This window comes from Erinaceus europaeus, chromosome 8, assembly GCF_950295315.1.
Source record: "Erinaceus europaeus chromosome 8, mEriEur2.1, whole genome shotgun sequence".
In the NCBI taxonomy this organism is placed as follows: domain Eukaryota; kingdom Metazoa; phylum Chordata; class Mammalia; order Eulipotyphla; family Erinaceidae; genus Erinaceus; species Erinaceus europaeus.
Window position 1 is genome coordinate 70,826,328 of NC_080169.1, and position 20,469 is coordinate 70,846,796.

General features: G+C 39.0%; 1 protein-coding gene and 1 pseudogene across 1 annotated transcript in view; both read right to left on the reverse strand.

Annotated features, from left to right (window-relative positions):
- The window catches only part of CCDC146 (coiled-coil domain containing 146), an 82,614-nt gene that overhangs the window by 47,913 nt on the left and 14,232 nt on the right, over window positions 1-20,469 (reverse strand). Inside the window, exons 3-4 of the mRNA XM_060195659.1 lie at window positions 20,113-20,128; window positions 12,167-12,584 (exon numbers count right to left, since the gene is read on the reverse strand). Coding sequence (XP_060051642.1) covers window positions 12,167-12,584; window positions 20,113-20,128 — 434 coding nt within the window. The remainder of the gene's footprint in view (window positions 1-12,166; window positions 12,585-20,112; window positions 20,129-20,469) is intronic.
- LOC103120390 (prohibitin 1-like) lies at window positions 11,730-12,633 on the reverse strand (annotated as a pseudogene).

Below are 20,469 nucleotides of genomic sequence, written 5' to 3' on the forward strand. Positions count from 1 at the left end.
AACTGAACTGAAGAAAGAAGCTGAGGGAAAGGAAAGGAGGTTAACAAAGGAAAAAACATAATTAGCCAGACAGAGGATGAGCTAAAGAAAAACTAAAAAAGAGGTAAAAGAATCCAAAAAAAGATTGAGAGACACTGAAAACAACAACAGAGACATACAGGATGATCTCAAAAGAAGTAACATTCTTATCATTGGCCTACCAGAGGAAGAAAGAGAGGAAGAAAAAGTAAACATTCTAGAGGAAATAATAAAAGAAAACTTCCCAGACCCAAACAACAGAAAGGACATTAAGGTTCAAGAGGCCCAGAGAGTCCCAAACAGAATCAACCCAGACCTGAAGACACCAAGACACATCATAGTCACGATGAGAAGAAGTAAGGATAAAGAAAGGATCCTAAAGGATGTAAGAGAAAAACAAAAAGTCACATACAGGGGAAAACCCATAAGACTTTCATTCACACTAGACTTTCATTCACACTAGATGGAGTCATCAAAACCTTCTCAGACAAACAACAGTTAAAGGAGGCAACCATCACCATACTTGCCCTGAAAGAGGTTCTAAAAGACCTCTTATAAACAAGAACATCACTATAATACTTAGTATATATCAGAGTAAAAAATTGTTGAATGATGGCACTACAATACATTAAATCCATAATATTAATAAATGTCAATGGCTTAAACTCACCCATTAAAAGGCACAGAGTGGGAGGGTGGATCAGAAAACACGACCCAACCATATGCTGCATGCAAGAATCCCACCTGACACAACAAGACAAACACAGAGTTAAAGTGAAAGGATGGAAAACTAACATACAGGCTATGGACCACAAAAAAAGGCAGGAGCAGCCATTCTCATCTCTGACACAATAGACTTTAAATTAAATAAAGTAATAAGAGATAGACAAGGTCATTACATAATGATTAGAGGACCAATCGACCAATAAGATTTAACAATTATTAACATCTATGTACCCTATGAGGGACCATCTAAATACATCAAACACCTACTGAAAGAACTTCAAAAATACATCAATAGTAATACAATAATAGTGGGAGACTTTAATACCCCACTCTCACACGTAGACAGATCAACAAAGCAGAGAATCAACAAAGAAACAAGAGAATTAAATGAAGAGATGGACAGACTGGACCTCCTGGACATTTTCAGAGTTCTTCACCCCCCAAAACTGGAATACACATTCTTTTCAAATCAACACAACACATACTCAAGAATAGACCACATGTTAGACCACAAACACAGCATCAACAAATTCAAGAGCACTGAAATCATCCCAAGTACCTTCTTGGACCACAGTGGAGTAAAGCTAACATTTAACAACAAACAGAAACTTATTAAAAGACACAGAATTTGGAAAGTAAACAACATACTGCTTAAGAGCCACTGGATCAGAGAGACACTCAAACAAGAAATTCAAACGTTCTGGAAACAAACAAAAATGAAGAAACAAGCTATCACAATATTTGGGACACAGCTAAAGCAGTACTGAGAAGGAAAGTCATAGCCATAGAGTCACATATTAAAAAACAAGAAAAAAACTCAAATAAACAAACTTACTGCACACCTTAAGGACTTAGAGGAAGAGGAACAAAGGAACCCTAAAGCAACCAGAAGGACAGAAATCACTAAAATTAGAGCAGAAATAAACAACATCGAAAATAAGAGACTCATACAAAAGATCATTGAAGTCAAATGTTGATTCTTTGAAAAATTGAACAAGATTGAAAAACCCCTAGCCAGACTCACTAAATAAAAAAATGGAGGACTCAAATTAATAGAATTGTAAATGATAGAGGAGATATCACGACTGACACCACAGAAATCCAGAGAATCATGCGAAACTTCTATGAAGAACTATACACCATGAAGCTAAAGAATCTGGAAGAACTAGAAGAATTCCTAGAAACATATGTCCTTCCAAAACTGAACCAAGAAGAACTACAAAACCTAAATGTACCAATCAGAGACAAAGAAATCAAAACCGTTATTAAGAATCTCCCCAATAACAAAAGTTCTGGACCAGATGGCTTCACAAACGAATTCTACAAAACTTTCAGGAAACAGTTAATACCTATACTTCTAAAGTTTTTCCGTAAGATTAAAGAAACAGGAATACTCCCTTCCACCTTCTATGAAGCCAACATCACCCTTTTGATACCAAAAGCAGATGGGGACATAACAAAAAAGGAAAACTATAGACCAATATCTCTGATGAACATAGATGCCAAAATATTAAACAAGATTCTGACAAACCAGATATAGCAGTATATCAAAAAGATTGTTCATCACGACCAAGTGGATTTTGCATTTATCCCAGAAATGCAAGGTTGGTTCAACATACGTAAGTCAATCGATGTCATTCAACACATCAATAAAAGCAAAACCAAAAACCACATGATTATCTCAATAGATGCAGAGAAAGTACAAAAATGGACCCATTCATGCTCAAAACACTACAAAAAATGGGAATAGATAGGAAATTCCTCAAGATAGTGGAGTCCATATATAGCAAACCTACAGCCAACATCATACTCAATGGACAGAAGCTGAAAGCATTCCCCCTCAGATCAGGGACTAGACAGGGCTGTCCACTATCACCATTACTCTTCAACATAGTATTGGAAATTATTGCCATAGCAATCAGGCAAGAGAAAGAAATCAAAGGAATACAGATTGGAAGGGAAGAAGTCAAGCTCTCACTATTTGCAGATGACATGATAGTATACACTGAAAAACCTAAAGAATCCAGCAGAAAACTACTGGAAGTTACTAGAAAATATAGCAAGGTGTCAGGCTACAAAATCAATGTACAAAAATCAGTGGCATTTCTTTATGCAAACACCAAATCTGAAGAAGAAGACATCCAGAAAGCACTCCCATTCACTGTTGTAGAAAAATCAATAAAATACCTATGAATAAAGCTGACCAAAGAAGTGAAAGACCTATATACTGAAAACTATGAGTCACTATTCAAGGAAATAGAAACTGATACCAAGAAATGAAAAAACTTCCCATGCTCATGGATTAGAAGAATAAATATCATCAAAAGGAATATTCTCCCCAGAGCCATATACAAATTTAATGCAATACCCATCAAAGTTCCACCAAGCTTCTTTAAGAGAATAGAACAAAAAATGCAATCATTTATCTGGAACCAGAAAACACCTAGAATTGCCCAAAAAAAATCTTGAGAAAAAGAAACAGAAATGGAGGTATCACACTCCCATATCTCAAACAATATTGTAAGGCCATTATCATCAAAACAGCCTGGTACTGGAACAAAAATAGGCACACAGACCAGTGGAACAGAATTGAAAGCCCAGAACTAAACCCCCACACCTATGGACATCCAGTCTTTGATATGGAGGCCCAAAGTATTAAATGGAGGAAGGAGGCTCTCTTCAATAAATGGTGCTGGGAAAACTGGGTTGTAACATGCAGAAGAATGAAACTGAACCACCTTGTATCACCAGAAACAAAAATCAACTCCAAATGAATCAAGGACCTGGATGTTAGATTAGAAACTGTTGGGCATTAAACCAACCCCCCCCCCCCCACATCCTGCATTGCTGATAATATAGCATATTTACATAATCATTGTTTCATTGTTTCACCTGATCTATCTTCTTTCTAACTCAAGACTCGCCCTGCCTATAGGGTAACATTAATACCACCAGCTAAAACCCTCACAACAGTTGCTAAATAAGCTTCCATCTTCCCAGCATCCTTTTGCCTTTCTCTATCCCCTTTCCCAGCCATTTCCGTATCCAACTTGCCACTTCCAGTTCTATCCTTTAAAAGCCACTTCTATCCTATAAAAGCCACTTCTGTTTCTGGTTTCTCTCTCTCCTGCCTCCCGACCTAGAGGAGGTGAGGCATGCAGACTGGGAGGCTCCACCTGGCTTAACCCACTGTGCTCACGCCAGACTCTGGGGCTCCCGTATGAATAAAGATTTGCATTGCTACTGCCATGAGCTTGGATCCTGGGTCATCTCTCCCACCCGTGACACTAGCCTGGCAAGAAACTATCAATTACTTAGAGGAAAACATTGGTGGAAAACTTTCCCACCTAAACCTCAAGAACATCTTTGATGAAACAAACCCAATAGCAAGGAAGACTAAAGCAGAAACAAACCAGTGGGACTACATCAAATTGAAAAGCTTCTGCACAGCCAAAGAAGCTATCACACAAACAAGGAGACCCTTCACAGAATGAGAGAAGATCTTCACATGCCATACATCAGACAGGAGACTAATCACCAAAATATACAAAGAGCTCAGCAAACTTAGCAACAAAATACCAACTGACCCCATTCAAAAATGGGTAGAGGATAGAAACAAAACATTCCCTACATAGGAGATACAAAAGGCTAACAAACATATGAAAAATTGCTGCAGGTCGTTGATTGATAGAGAAATGCAAATAAAGACAACATTGAGATACCACCTCACTCCTGTGAGAATGGCATACATCAAAAAGGACCGCAGCAACAAATGCTGGAGAGACTGTGGGACCAAAGGAACCCTTCTGCACTGCTGGTGGGAATGTAAATTGGTCCAGCCTCTGTGGAGAGCAGTCTGGAGAACTCTCACAAGGCTACACATGGACCTTCCACATGACCCAGTAATTCCTCTCCTACGCATATACCCCAAGGACTTCCTAATGCCCAACCAAAAAGATATGTGTACACCTATGTTCATAGCAGCACAATTCGTAATAGCTAAAACCTAGAAGCAACCCAGGTGCCCAACAACAGATGAATGGCTGAGAAAGCTGTGGTATATATACACAATGGAATACTATTCAGCTATTAAGAACAATGAACTCACCTTCTCTGACCCATCTTGGATGGAGCTAGAAGAAATTATGTTAAGTGAGCTAAGACAGAAAGATAAAGATGAGTATGGGATGATCCTACTCATCAACAGAAGTTGAGAAAGAACAGAAAGGGAAATTAAAAGCAGGAGTTGACTGAATTTGGAGTGGGGCACCAAAGAAAAAACCCTGGTTGGAGGGTGAGGGTGAATATTCAGCTTCACAGGGTGAGAAGGGGGGAGCTGGGGAGGAGGGGATGGGACACACTCTTTTGGTGGTGGGAGAGGTGTTTATGTACACTCCTGTCAATTTGCAGTCATATAAATCACTATCTAATTAATATGAGAGGGGAAATTGATTGAATATTTCAAACTTTTTAAAGCACAGACTGAGTCTTTTTAATACATAGGCTATGTCTTTGATATGTTGACTCTCTTTAAAGCTTAGTCCAGGGAGAACAAAAGCAACTGGTGGCATAGCTATATGCAGACAATGTCAAAGGACATGAAATATGGTGAGGGTGTGTACACCCTCACCATATTTCATTTGATACAGCAAATCCTAATAAAGGGATTCTTCAAAGTTAACCCAATTGCCAAACAATGTGATTATTGCAATAACTATCTACTGTCTTCTTAAACTCTAAGACAACAGGAATCTCCCAGTTCCTCTATAGAGCCTCTGTTTCTCCCAATCCTGGAACCTCTGGGGTGGGGATCACTGCCCTGCATGCTTCTCTCAAGTCAGGCCAAATGATATTGCATCACGGTATTCTCTAATTCCATTTCAAATTCAGATTATATGTGATCCTAAATTCACTGAACTTTTGTATGAGATCTTTTATAATAGTGAAGCAATTAATTTTAAGTAGTATCATCCTGAATTATTCAGAGAAAATCTTGAATGCTAGAGATTAAATGCAGACTCTGAGAATTTAGAAAGTCATTATTTGAACGCAACTAGTGCCACCTCAGCATGTTTCACTTCAGACTGTGTCCAGAGATTTCAGGTGTGGAATGACAACTCTTCAGCTTCATTACTCAGGTGAGAACTTTCCTTTCATAGTATACTCTAATTCCATCCCAGGTGGTTCACTTCCTAACAAAGTCCCAAAACCTAGATATAGACCAGGTCCCCTGAGATAGAGCATATATTCACACGTATCCATAAACTAGGGCAAAATATATACCTGAAAGCAAAAGTACACAATAGTCTGCAGTGAGTATCTCCCCCCAACACTTCATCTGCACTATTCCAGCCTTTAGGTCTATGGTTGCTCAACAATTCTTTTGGCTCTGTATGTTAACTTTCTTCAGCCACCAGGTTCCAGATGCCAGCATGATGCGACCAGACTTCCCTGGACAGATGACCCCACCAATATGTCCTGGAGCTCCACTTGCCCAGAAACCCATCCTACAAGGGAAAGAGAGAGGCAGACTGGGAGTATGGATCAACCTGTCAATGTCCATGTTCAGTGGGGAAGCAATTACAGAAGCCAGACCTTCCACCTTCTGCAACCTACAATGACCTTGGGTCCATACTCCCAGAGGGATAAAGAATGGAAAAGCTATCAGGGGAGGGGAGGGGATATAGAGATCTGGTGGTGGTAATTGTATGGAGTTGTAACCCTCTTATCCTCCGTTTTTGTAAATGTCTTATTTTTAAAATAAATTAAAAAAAAAGAAAGTCGCTATTTGGATAATATTTTTTTAAATACTTTGGTCTAAATAATGACTTTCTAAATTCTCAGAACCTGAGTTTAATCATTAGCATTTAATGTGAAAGCTTTTTTAGCTTCTACCCTCTAAGAACTAGTTTTTCATCATCTATAAGAAAGAAGTGTGCGTTAATGTGAAACTATAAAGAAGGGCCTACACAGGCTTCCCTGGATTGAAGACCCCACCAATGTGTCTTGGAGCTCAGCTTCCCCAGAGACAAACCCTACTAGGGAAAGAGAGAGGCAGACTGGGAGTATGGACCAACCAGTCAACGCCCATGTTCAGTGGGGAAGCAATTACAGAAGCCAGACCTTCTACCTTCTGCAACCCACAATGACCCTGGGTCCATGCTCCCAGAGGGATGGAGAATGGGAAAGCTATCAGGGGAGGGGGTGGGATATGGAGATTGGGTGGTGAGAACTGTGTGGAGTTGTACCCCTCCTACCCTATGGTTTTGTTAATTAATCGTTTCTTAAATAAATAAATAAAAATAAAAAATAAAGAAGGGCCTACAAAATGATTTTCTTACATTTATTTCTCACTCAATAATAATAGTATTATCATTTTCCCCCAGATAATTAAAGTAAATTGTCTTAAGTTTTTGAAGAGAGTTTTGCTTTTAAATATGAATAACAACAAGCAGCTGTCAACTGCTGAGTGCTAATCAGGCACTGAACATTTTCCTTACGATCATTTCCAATGTTATCTCTGTTTGCTATGATTAATACTGCAACAGGAGGTAATACGTTTTATACTCACTAAAGTTGACCCTGAAAAAACAAGCAAACCTCTGATATCTACAACCTGTTTATCATGTGTGGACCATTAACCATTCTTAACCTTCCTGCTTTCTTGGTGGACTTCCCATGATATGAGCTATTTTTTCATGGTAAATCATCTATGGTAATTCTGTGGTAAAGTACACAGATGGTAAACCTTTGTGCCACGCCTACTCTGATTTTTTTTTTTTTTTGCATGACCCATAATGTATTTCCAATTAAACTTCAGTTTAAGGTGAAAAATGTTTCTTGTATGTTTAAAGAAAAAAAAAGTCAACAATTATATAACAGCCGGTGGACAGGAGATATTTAAAACATACATACATGAATATATATGTGCGTGTGTGTGTGTGTGTGTGTGTGTGTGTGTTAATGTCCCTACTTAAATTAATGGCTAAAAATCATTTTCTTCCAACAGTAAAGTCAGAATTTATAACAGTTCTGACAGAAAAGAAAAACAATTTTTTCTTCTCTCCAAATACTGATTTACTTCCATGGTTACGTGGCAGAATTCACTGATGAGAACATCTTAAATACAAAACACTTTGTAAATTCCTGAGACACTAAAAGATTTCCTATATAAATGCCAAACTCCTTATTTTCATTTGTTATATAATAAGAATTATTTTAAAATGTAACTATCATTTCTAAATGAATGCTGTTGATGATTGTGGTTTTCAAAAGCTCTATACTATAAAATAAAATCTTTATTTTATTAGATTAAACAAAAGATTGTATAGTTATGAAAGTTGGACAGGAAGACTAATATTCAGGATGAAAACAGAGTTGGTATTTCATGTGCTGAACTGTTGAAGTTCAGGTTCGCAAACTTGATCCAGTGACTCTGTATCTTAAGGCTCCTTCAATCTCATTTTAAAAAAAGGTTTTATTTTTAAATTATGTCCCCCCCCCCATGCATATCATTTGTGGGTTTAACCTGAAAAACAAGACTAGAAACATGTATGATTTTCCTAACTTGGTAACAAAAATTCCCATTTTGTTATTTAACTATCAGAAAACGTATGCAAATTTGATGTGTAGATGCATTTAGACATTTAGAATAATTTTTAAAAACTTTATATTATAAACTAGTGATTTAGTAGTGTGATTTCTTTGGTGGGGAGTTATTAACTACTGTGTATATATATTCCTTTGAAAATGATATGTATAAATGAATGACAACTCCTATAGATTAATGTAAACCAAACAAACAGGAAAGGGTCAGGGATATAGCTCACCTGTAAGACTGAATACTTTACTATGCACTAGGACCCACGTTTAAGCCCCTGAGATCATATGGGAGGACCATGCACTGTAATTGCTGTGGTGTCTTTCTTTTCTCTCTGCCTGTCTCTCCTCTCTTTTTAGGGAAGAGGGAAAGTGTCTGCAGGAAGTAGTGGATATGCAGAGGCATGAAGCACAGGTGTGTTATAATTAGTTACTTAATTCATAAAAGGGGCTGATGGTATTTCTCTCCTGGGAGGGTGCCTGTATTATCATGCTGGTGACCCAGTTTCCAACTCCCAGTATGGTGATATGGGAGCACTGTAGCACTGGAGGAAGTTTTGGTATAGTGGTACCTCTCTCTGTCTCTGTCTCTGTAACTGGACAAATGAATTTGAAGCATTAAAACCCCAGTGACAACAACAAGGACATCAATAACCATAAAACAAGAAAGAATAGTAAGTGGGTAAAGTATAAACACTACCAGAGAGATTACAGAAACAGAAGAAATCCTAATCTGTCAGAAAGTGAGATACTTCAAGAAAAAGGTAGTAGCTGAGCCTAAAGGTGGGTGCAGGCTAAGTAAAGACATCAACAGGTTGGAAGATCTGGAGACAATAAGGAAAACAATACAACTAATTTGTTCAGAGCAAAGGCTAGGTGACAGAGGACAATAACAAAAAAAGAAGAAAAGGATAAAGGGTCAGACTGTTAGAGGGATTTGACTATAAGATTAAGTAGGTGGCACTTACTCTTTGTCATAAAGACAGGAAAATTTCAAAGCTGTCTTTACAACCTCCCCCTGCCACCTGTGACCTTGTTTAGTTCTGTGTCTGGCGCCTGGGAAGTGATGATAGGATATTGATGAGGAGGAAAACTGGCCTGAGGAATGTTTAACAAAATAATCAAGTGGCCAAAGATATCAAAGGGAAGATGGGTGGAGATGCTGAAGGGGGGAAATTAGCTGGAGGATGCAAAAACTGGTTTTGGAAGTTTATTTTTAAAGTTACTTTTTATTTTATTTTATTTTATTTTATTTATAAAAAGGAAACACTGACAGAACCATAGGATAGGAGAGGTACAACTCCTATCCAGCTCCAGGACACATTGGTGAAGTTGTCTGTCTGTCATCATGCTAGAATCTGGAGCCTGGTGGCTTAAAAGAGAGTTAACATATAAAGCCAAACAAATTGTTGACTAATCATTAACCTAAAGGCTGGAACAGTGCAGATGAAGAATTGGGTGGGTCTCCATTTTATATTCCAAAGGGATATTTACATGCCATACATCAGACAAGAATTTAATAACCAAAATATATAAAGAGCTTGCCAAACACAACCACAAGAAAACAAATAACACCATCCAAAAATGGAGAGAGGACATGGACAGACTATTCACCACAGAAGAGATCCAAAAGACCAAGAAATACATGAAAAAATGCTCCAAGTCTTTATTGTCAGAGAAATGCAAATAAAGATAACAATGAGATACCACTTCACTCCTGTGAGAATGTCATACATCAGAAAAGGTAGCAGCAACAAATGCTGGAGAGGTTGTGGGGTCAAAAGAACCCTCCTGCACTGCTGGTGGGAATGTCAGTTGGTCCAGCATCTGTGGAGAACAGTCTGGAGAACTCTCACAAGGCTAGAAATGGACCTACCCTATGATCCTACAATTCCTTTCCTGAGGATAGAACCTAAGGAACCCAACACACCCATCCAAAAAGATCTGTGTACACATATGTTCTTGGCAGCACAATTTGTAATAGCCAAAACCTAGAAACAACCCAGGTGTCCAACAACAGATAAGTGGCTGAGCAAGTTGTAATATATATATATATATATTCCAAAGGGCCTGTGGCTATACTAGTTTTTTTTTTTTTATTGAGCCTGAAATCTGATATACAGGTGGATCCAAGTTATTGTCTGGGAGATGATGTCATGGCTGGAAAACGGATCAGAAAGCTGGATCAGGGAAGAGAGTAGCTCCCAAATATAGGAAAGGTACATAAATATTGTTGACTATAATCTCCATTTATTTGATCTGATCTGGGGCCCATATTCAGCTTAGGAGCCTATGTGGCCTGGCATCCCTGTAGATCTGAACTCAAGTTCTATAGTCATAAGTAGGAACATTCCAAGCTGCCCCAATATCAGGACCCATCTTCCTCAGGTGTATCACAGAGTATGTTGTCTAGCCTCCCTTCAGAGGATGGAACATTCTCTCTACTGTTGTTGATCCAAGCTGAGGGCAAGATCCTATGGGGGCTCACAAAGGGGTCTATTGTGTTGTACCTGATAGGAGTGACTGGTAACAATGGAGAGAGGGATTTATTCGAGGTCTAGGCCCATCATGTCTGTTTGGGATTCTCATGACTTCCTGAATAGGGCCCCAGCTCAGAACCTTTGTTTTTATACCACCGCTGAGAGGTAAGAGAATCTGGAGAAGGGCTGAGGAAGTCAATTGCTATTTCTCTTACTTGAGAGGGAAGAGGAAAAAGGAGATACCTGGAAGTTGTGATGGGTGTAGGTGTGGCTTATAAAGGAAGTGAAGGCAGGGCAATAAAAGTGTATAAAATGGGGGGAAAATATACATATATATACATATACATATATAAATATATAATGGGGAAATACATATATATGTATATATGTGTATATACACACACACATATATATTCAACCTTGTGAGAACTATAGTCATTATTGCTTGAGGGGGATGGGAGCACAGAACTCTGGAGGTAGAAGTGGCATGGGATTATACCCCATTATCTTGTAATCTTGTAAATCACTATTAAAGCATTAATAAAATAAGATAAATAGCTGGTCAGCGGTCAGCACACCTAAATGATCCAAAGTTCAGAAGTTTATTATTAATGTCGACTGAGGCTAAAACATAATGACTTTCAGAGCCTTCAAGGCTAGCACTTGGAGAGCCAGAACTAAGATCCATTTTTGCTGAACCACTCCCCAAACACCTGCTAATCCAAGATTTTTTTTTCTAGACTATTAAGTTGTAAGATATGTTCAGTCTACCCATTCTTAGATGTGTTCTTTACTATAAACAAAATTTCTACCTTCTTAATACATTTGATGTCATATAATTCTTTTTTTTTTAAGAGATCTAAAATGATTTCACTTTATTCCCTTCTCTCACAGACAATCACATAATTTCAGTGATTTCTGGGGCCGGGGCAGAAGGAAGGCGGCGTGAATGATCATCAGGGCTGCGGCCCAGATGGCTCCAAGGAGGTGCGGGGGCCTCACTGGGGCAGCTGGAGGAGCACTGACTGCCCAGACCGCAGGTAGGTTATGTTCCGCGAGTGTGAGAGCTGGTAGGCGATGTCCTCCGCTGCCTCCAGCTTGCGCAGCTCAATCAGACCGTCGCCTGCGGTGGCCAATTGGCCATCAGCTCAGTGGCCTTGGAGTCGCCCTCAGCAGAGATAATGGCTGCCTTCTGCTGCTCAGCCTTTTCTACCACAAATCTGGCTCTCTCTGCTTCCTGCTGAGCCACCTGTTTGGCTTCTACCGCTTCTGTGAACTCTTTCCCGGAGGTCAGATGTGTCAAGGATACCTCATCCAGGATGAGCCCAAAGGTGGCCACTCACTCCGTAAGGTCATCGCTCACCTGTCTGGAAACCAGCTCTCTCTGCGTGTTTAGTTCTCCAGCATCAAAGCGAGCCACCACTGACTTGAGGATCTCTGTGGTGATGGATGGCAGCACACGCTCGTCATAGTCCTCCCCGATGCTGGTGAAGATGCGAGGAAGCTGGCTAGCAACCGGCCGGAAAAGGATGCGCAGGGTTATGTTGACGTTCTGTAAATCTTTGCTGCCAGTAATTACTAGCACATTTCGTGGCCGAGAGCGGCAGTCAAAGATAATCGGTTTTTGTACCCATGGGATGAGAAAGTGAGTGCCTTCTCCTACCACAATGTCCTGTACGCCTCGAAACCGATAAAAAATGACAGCTTTGTGACCAGCATCCACATTATACAAGGCAGAGTTCACCACGCCTCCGGCAAGAGCTAAAACCAGGCCAAATTTGCCAATGGACTCAAACACTTCGGCAGCCATGTCTGCTTCTGCTGAACCCTCTCACACCTGCACTCACTCTGACCTCCACATGAATTGCCCAGTCAGGCAAACTGCACACGCCTTGATGTCATAAATTCTTGTACCACTTATTTTGTGTCTCTGATAGCACCTAGGTATCCCTGTTTACTTCCACCTAGGTATGTATTGGTTGGAAATTTGCAAAGAGTTTTTGTAGAGAAAGATAAGGAACCTGGCACAGGGTGCTGAGCTGGCATCTCCTTTCCGTCTCTCCTTACAACAGCATAGATGCCGGATAGAGCAAAGGTTAAAATTCAATGACTCACATTATCAATGTACTATGAGAAAACACAGGAAACAATTTATAGTCTCAGAGTAACAAAGGTCTTCTTAAGTATTATACAAAATCCTAAAGCTGTAAGAGAAAAGATCAGTAATGTAAATAGATTAAAATAAAATTCTTTAACTGATAACTTTGTATTGCAGTAATGAAATTTGCTGAGTAGCAAGTATATATGAATGTGTATGTGGTGAAGGGTGTGTCAACTAACTAGACTGCAAAAAAATCCTTTTACAAAGTATATGTATGTAATATACACATACCATAACTGTGTGTATGTTATACACTGAATATTTTATGATTGTATTTGTTACTAATAACTCAATAAAATAGAAAAAAAAATCTTCCACATGGAAGAAAAATATTTTTTCTTAAATTTATTTTATTATTTGTACATTTGAGGGGGCGGGGGCAAGAAACGCCAGAGCACTGCTGTGATCTGGCTTATGGTAGTTCTGGAGACTGAAACTGGGACCTCAGAGCCACAGACATGAACTCTTTCACAAAACGATATGCTGTCTCCCCAACTTGGAAGAAAAATATCTTAAGTAAACTTTTAAAATTCTAGTAAATTAAAAGATTTCTACAATATGTTCTATACAAAAGAAGGCTTTCTAAATGTATAAAGAGATCTTGTGAATCTATAAGAAAAAACTATATGGTAAAAGAATGGACCAAAAATTGAACAGAATTCACAAAAGGGAAGTACAAATAAGTCTTTGAATAACCATGCTTTTAGCTTCTGTAAAGTTGGTGCTTTTACATCTGCCCTATATGCTGATGCTAGATACACTTTGTTCTAGACAACCTGATAATATCTCTGAGTCACCTTTCCTTGGTTTCCGGCCTCCTTTAACCACCACCCACCCTCCCCACAAGCCCTTCAGAGGAAGTGCTCTCTTGCTGTGTGCACACTTTTCAAACGCAAACCAATCAGTCCACTCAGTCACTTCCTTTACTGAGTTCTTAGGCACTGACCATTGTATGCCTGTCCAAATCATCTCAATACCTGCTACTAATAGAGATGTCTTCTATGGCCCACAGCCTACTGAAAGTACTCAATTAGTCAGCCACGAATGCATTTACCTGCCTCACCCATTCCTTCCAAAGGCAATGACAATAAAGGGTTCTGCCCACAGTTTCTCCCTCTTCCTCACCAATGCATGCCATGGCCCCTTCTCTAAAGAATTGAAGATAATAAGCTATTATTTCAAATTCAATATCTCCTGATCTGTTGGCCTGGCTGTAGCTCATACTTTCTATTAATACACTATATTTTGAAAATACTCTTAAACATATGAAAAGCAGATCAATTCCACTCATTTAAAAATAGATGTAGGGGGCCAGGTGTTGGCTTACCGGGTTCCTTGTGCGGTCCTTGAGCTTTGGACTATGTGTACTTAACCTGGTTCACTACTGCCTAGCCCCTCCCGTATATATATATATACAGCAGTATTTGTTATAGCTCAAACTTGAAATCAGCCCAGATGCCCAACAGATGATTGATTAGTCAAGAGAATTATGATGTTTATACACAATTTGAGTAGTATTCCATTGTGTATAAACATCATAACTTTCTTGACTAGTCAATCATCTGTTGGGCATCTGGGTTGATTTCAAGTTTGAGCTATAACAAATACTGCTGTTATGAACATAGATGTACACAAATAATTAAAGAATCAATGAAAAATAGAGTTATTTAAATTTTTTAAAAATATTTGGCTTAAAAAAGGCAACACACATGTAAACACACAAATTAGATCCTCATAAAATCAGAAGAAGGAATTGAAAAAAGGGAAGGGGAAAGAAAAAAGAGAAGAAAATTAAGTACAAAGATGCAGAGACGAGTGACTGAGGGAAGACTGCTGTTACATTTCCTTTAGTTTCTAGGCCTGACTGAGTGACATGTTGTCTAAGCTCAGAAAGAAAAAAAAATTCAGAGTATGTCCAGGAAAATAATTTCACAGTTAGCAGCAGAGAAACTGTCAATTCTATATTCCTGGTATTTGATGCTCTTCTGATTCTTAGTTTCTACTCACCATGGCCTATTTAGACAGCAGAGTTTTGAGCACCATCCCAGATTCTCAGCCAGAATCAATTCTTCAGACCTTTCATTCTGAAGAGTACTCATACATGAGACTTGCTTTTCTCTCATCCTAAACTCTTTTGCAGTATATAATTTTCTTATATGCATCTGGGGATGTGGAACTACTTTGGAATATGGAATATGGTCACTATCCTTGTAGTTCCTATATACATTTTTCTATTTATTTTTTCCTCCAGGGTTATAGCTGGGGCTTGATACTGGCACTGCGAATCCACTGCTCTGGAGGTCATTTTTTCCCCCATTTTTGTTGCCTTTGTTGTTATTATTGTCACTGCTGTTGTTTGACAGGACAAACAGAAATCAAGAGAAGAGAGGAAGACAGAGAGGAGGAGAGAAAGATAGACACCTACAGACTTTTATCACGGCTTGTGAAGTGACTCCACTGCAGGTTTGAAGTTGGGGTCTTGAACTGGGATCCTTGAGCTGGTCCGTGTGCTTGGAGCTATGTGAGCTTAACCCACTGTGCTACCGGCCTGGCCCCCCATTTTTCTATTTGTAAGTAGATAAAAACCATGTCAATACCTCAAGTACTTCTATACTGAGACTACTTCTAAATTTATATTTTAACAAGAGAAATTAAGGGGGGAATAGAAGGGTAGAACCCATCTGTATTATTTTATAAAGTATCAGTCTGTTAAAATTATTTGATGGCCAGTTAAAATTTTGGAATATTATTCTTGCAAGGCTGCCTAGATGTCTGAGGAAAAGTGAAAATATGCCAATCATAGCAAGACTTGTAGAAGATTTATTTTAAAAATCTAGGGTTTTTTTTTTTGGAATTATATCCTCTAAGAATAGCTATTATTGAGATGTGGTAACTAAGGAAAAAGAGGAGTGGGAGGATTGTGTGGTAGCACAGCAGGTTAAGTGCACATGGCACAAAGCACAAGGATCCTGGTTGGAGCGCCCCGGGCTACCCACCTGCAGGGGGCCACTTCACAGGTGGTGAAGCAGGTCTGCAGGTGTCTGTCTTTCTCTCCCCCTCTCTTGTCTTCCCCTCCTCTCTCAGTTTCTCTCTGTTCTATCCAACAACAACAACATCAATGGCAACAATAACAATGAGGGCAACAAAATGAGGAAAATGGCCTCCAAGAGAAGTGATAACTCCAAGCCCCAGTGATAACTGTAGAGGCAAAAAAGAAAAAAGAAAAAAAAAAAGAAAAAGATAGGGGACTAAAAAGAATTATTTTAAGAAGTGCCAAATATTCTTTTAGCATACAGTTTACTTAACTCAAATTATAAGGAGCTAAAATAGTAGTGCTTGTATGCATTAATGCCATGTAAAGAAGGGTAAAATTTTATAGAACCTATTTCAGTGAAAACATGACATATCAACAAACTTAATTCTTCTGTATCTTCTTACCCATGATTACTTGTATACTCTCATATTCAACTTTTACACAATTGTGTAATCTGTACTAACTCACATTTTTACTTCCTCAGTGTTTCCCTTCAGTGTTCACATTGCCTCTCAGGCCTCTCAAATGCTGCTGTGTTATATTTTCTCTACCATTTGGCTAAGTCAGATCAAATACTTAACAATGATTGGCACAAGAATTATTTTCAGGAAATGAAAAGAAAGGAGGAACCATATGAGTCTTGGTGAAAAGCCAAAGTCTTAGGCAAGATAATTGCATGTTTTGATTTTGATTCTCGGCATTAAGACAAGAATAGATTTATGACTTTCAAGTCTTGGAAAGTTCAACATCTGACACACTGACATTTGACTGTTGAGGTCACACTTACATATCAGTGCTATTTTAAGCAGCAACCTACCAATAGGTAGAAATCTTAACTAGGGGAATAACGTGAAAATTGGAATTTTTGTTCTGCTTTGGAGTGTAACAGATTTTAACATGATGCTCTGAACAAACAGGCACAGAAGCTATTTGTTAAAAGAATAAAAGAATAATTTTTAGGGGTCAGGAGATAGCTCCTCCCTAACAAGCCTTAAGGATTTAGGTTCAAGCCCTGGCACCACTTGAGAACACCATGGATAGCACCAGGGGTAGCAGAGTTATGATAGTTTTTCTCTCTCCCTTCTTTCTCTCTCTCTCTGAAACAAATAAACAAAATCAAAAGTACATATTTTTAAAGTATATTTTTTAATGTTATGAGGGACTTGGAAAAAGAAAATATTTTGTACTAAGTATCTACTGCTTTTCTATGCAAGGCATTATTAAGTCAGGGACTACATAGGATACAAATAAAATAACACATGGTCCTTGCTATGGTACTGAATGAAAAGAGTTACATAGAGTTCGCCAGAGTATGTTAGAATATAGAATATATATATATTTTTTAATAGAAGGCATCTACTAGAACTCAATATAAACCTAGACTACGATACAGTAACCACATTCCAAGTTATGCACATAGGTGGGGAGGGTGTCAGGTGGTAGGATATAGGGTTACTATGTGCAAGGACTCTGGTTCATATCCCCACTTCTCACCTGCAGGAATGCAGCTTCATGAGTGGTGAAACAATGCTGCAGGTGTCTCTATCTCTTTCCCTCCCTACCTCCTTCCCTTTCCATTTCTGTCTCTCTAAAATAAGAAGTCCACCAGGAGTAGAAGATTGGTCATGCAGGCACTGAGTCCCAGTGATAACCCTGTTGGTAATTAACAATAAAAAAAGATATGCACACAAGAGAAAGAAACTCATAAGTATAAAGTATGCACAAGAATAATCATGGGGTTTGTAAACAATTCAAATCTCTAAATAGCATAGAATAAAAAAGCAAATTATGAGATACACCTGCAAACAGACTAGTATATGGCAATAAAAATAATTTGAGGGAGTCCGGTGGTAGCGCAGCGGGTTAAGCGCACATGGCGCAAAGCACAAGGACTGGCATAAGGATCCCGGTTCGAGACCCCGGATCCCTACCTGCAGTGGGGTCACTTCAGAGGCAGTGAAGCAGGTCTGCAGGTGTCTGTCTCCCCCTCTCTTGTCTCCCATCCTCTCTTGATTTCTCTCTGTCCTATCCAACAACAACAGCAATGACAACAATAATAATGATGACAACAAGGGTAAGAACAAGGGCAACAAAATAGGGAAAATGGCCTCCAGAAGCAGTGGATTCGTAGTGCAGGCACTGAGCCCCAGCAATAACTTTGGACGCAAAAAATAAAATAATAATAATAATAATAATAACTTGAACTACTGCCACATACAATGTTATGAATTTCACAGATATGATAATGAGCTTAAAGAAGCCAGACTCAAAAGAAAACATGCTGCATGATTCTAGCTATATGATATTTAATAAGAAGCAATACTGGGACCAGGTGGTGGTAAGCATGTTACCATGCCTGAAGAACTGGGTTCAAATTCTCATCCCCCACCTGCAAGGGGAAAGCATCATGAATAGTGAAGCAGTGCTACAGGTGTCTCTCTCTCTCCCTCACTATCTCCACCTTAACTCTCAATTTCTTTCAGAAAGGATGGGACAGGTGGATTTGTCATGCAGGCCCCAATCCCCAGCAAAGGGAAAACGCAGTTGGCAATTTTTTTTAAAGGCAAAACTTAGTAGTATCTTTAGTAGAAACAACAACTGGGAAGAACCTCATCTCCATGAACCTCTGAGTTGCAGAAAATATATCTTGATCTAAAAGGAAATATAGCAGGAATGGAGGAGTATGCAAGACATATTTATAAATGATATTTAACCCTCTAACAGAGAATACAGGGAAAGAGTTAGGATTGGGAGAATATATTAGATGAAAGCATATGTAATAATTCACCCAAGTGTACTCTTGAGTATTTATGAACTTTAAGACATGTATGCTATATATGAAATAAAATTTTTCTTAAATGAAAAAAGTGAGCAGGTTCAAATTTCTGATGGTGCAAAAATATCCCACAGTAAGAATGATGGAGAGCTGGGGAACAGGAGTCTTAGACAGTCACTCACCCCTTGGCTTAGTTTTCAAGCCTCAATTGAGCGTTCATCCAAAAGTATGAATTGACACAGTGTAGCTCCCACCCTGCTAGGTCTTATTGCTTAATTACTATGACAAGTAAGTGGACAACTCTAAATTTTCTATGCAAGATGTCTAATGATGAGGATATATTCAACCAATATCTGTTAATGACCCTGTATCAAGGATTAAGGAGTTGAGAAGCTGAAGAAAATACAGTGAACTAGCTGCTCAGCAAAGTATTTTGAATGACATGGCCATTCAGAGTCAGCTACTGAAAAATCAGAGCTAGGGGTTGCAAACTGAGGTGCATGGAAGTATTTGACTTGATTTGATTTGATTTTGTTTCAGTGGTATAGTATTTCAAGGGACAATGTGAATACATGCATTTATGGATAGCCAATACCTTGTATTATGCTCAGGAAACATGTGGCAGTTTCCTGGGCATCAGAATAAGGATAGGGGAGCCCGGTGGTAGCGGGTTAAGCACAGGCGGTGCAAAGTACAAGGACTGGCGTAAGGATCCTGGTTCCAGCCCCAGGCTCCCCACCTGTAGGGAAGTCGCTTCACAGGCAGTGAAGTAGGTCTGCAGGTCTCTTTCTCTCCCCCTCTCTGTCTCTCTCCATTTCTCTCTGTCCTATCCAACAACGACATCAACAACAATAATAATAACTACACCAACAAAACAAGGGCAACAGAAGGAAATAAATATAAAAAAATTTTTTTAAAAAAAGAAGGATGAGTTCCTGCTCAGCAAAGAAGATCATGAAGATCTTTGTGAATTATTAGGTTGTAAAAATATAGTCTCTCCAATATATATATATATAATATATGCAAAAATAGTTTGGACCCAAATCAGTGTCATGAATGCCGTATTGAATAAATACTGCAGATAATATTAAATGAGAATATACATTCATGTTTTGCAATTCAGTAGCACTGGGTCAATTGTGCAACTAGTCCTAATAACAATAAATGATTTAAGCGGCTAATGGTTCTTTCTAATGATGCCAAGCATCTTGACCTTTGGAAGTGGCTTTTAGACTGCTTTCTTTCAGTTGCCACCTGAACTCTTGTTACTTTGCTGATACAGCTTCTGTTTAGACAGCTGAAAGAGAACAGCTCTTACAAAGAAGTTCAAAAACCTGTAGGATTGATATACCCCAAAGGAACTTTTAAAAGTTACACATGTTTATTAGGAAGAATCTCCATAGTGCTCACTATAGAAATAAAGTTGTTTGAATCCAACAGTTGTAAGAGTTTTGCTGACTTGAGAATAAATTCTGGTGCAATAAAATATGCTGATGTCGGAGCTGGGTGGTGGCACAGTGGGTTAAGTGCATGTGGCGCAAAGTGCATTGACTGGCGTAAGGATCCCAGTTCGAGCCTCCGGCTTCCCACTTGCAGGGGAGTCCCTTCACAAGCGGTGAAGCAGGTCTTCAGGTGTCTTTCTCTCTCCCTCTCTGTCTTCCCCTCCTCTCTCCAT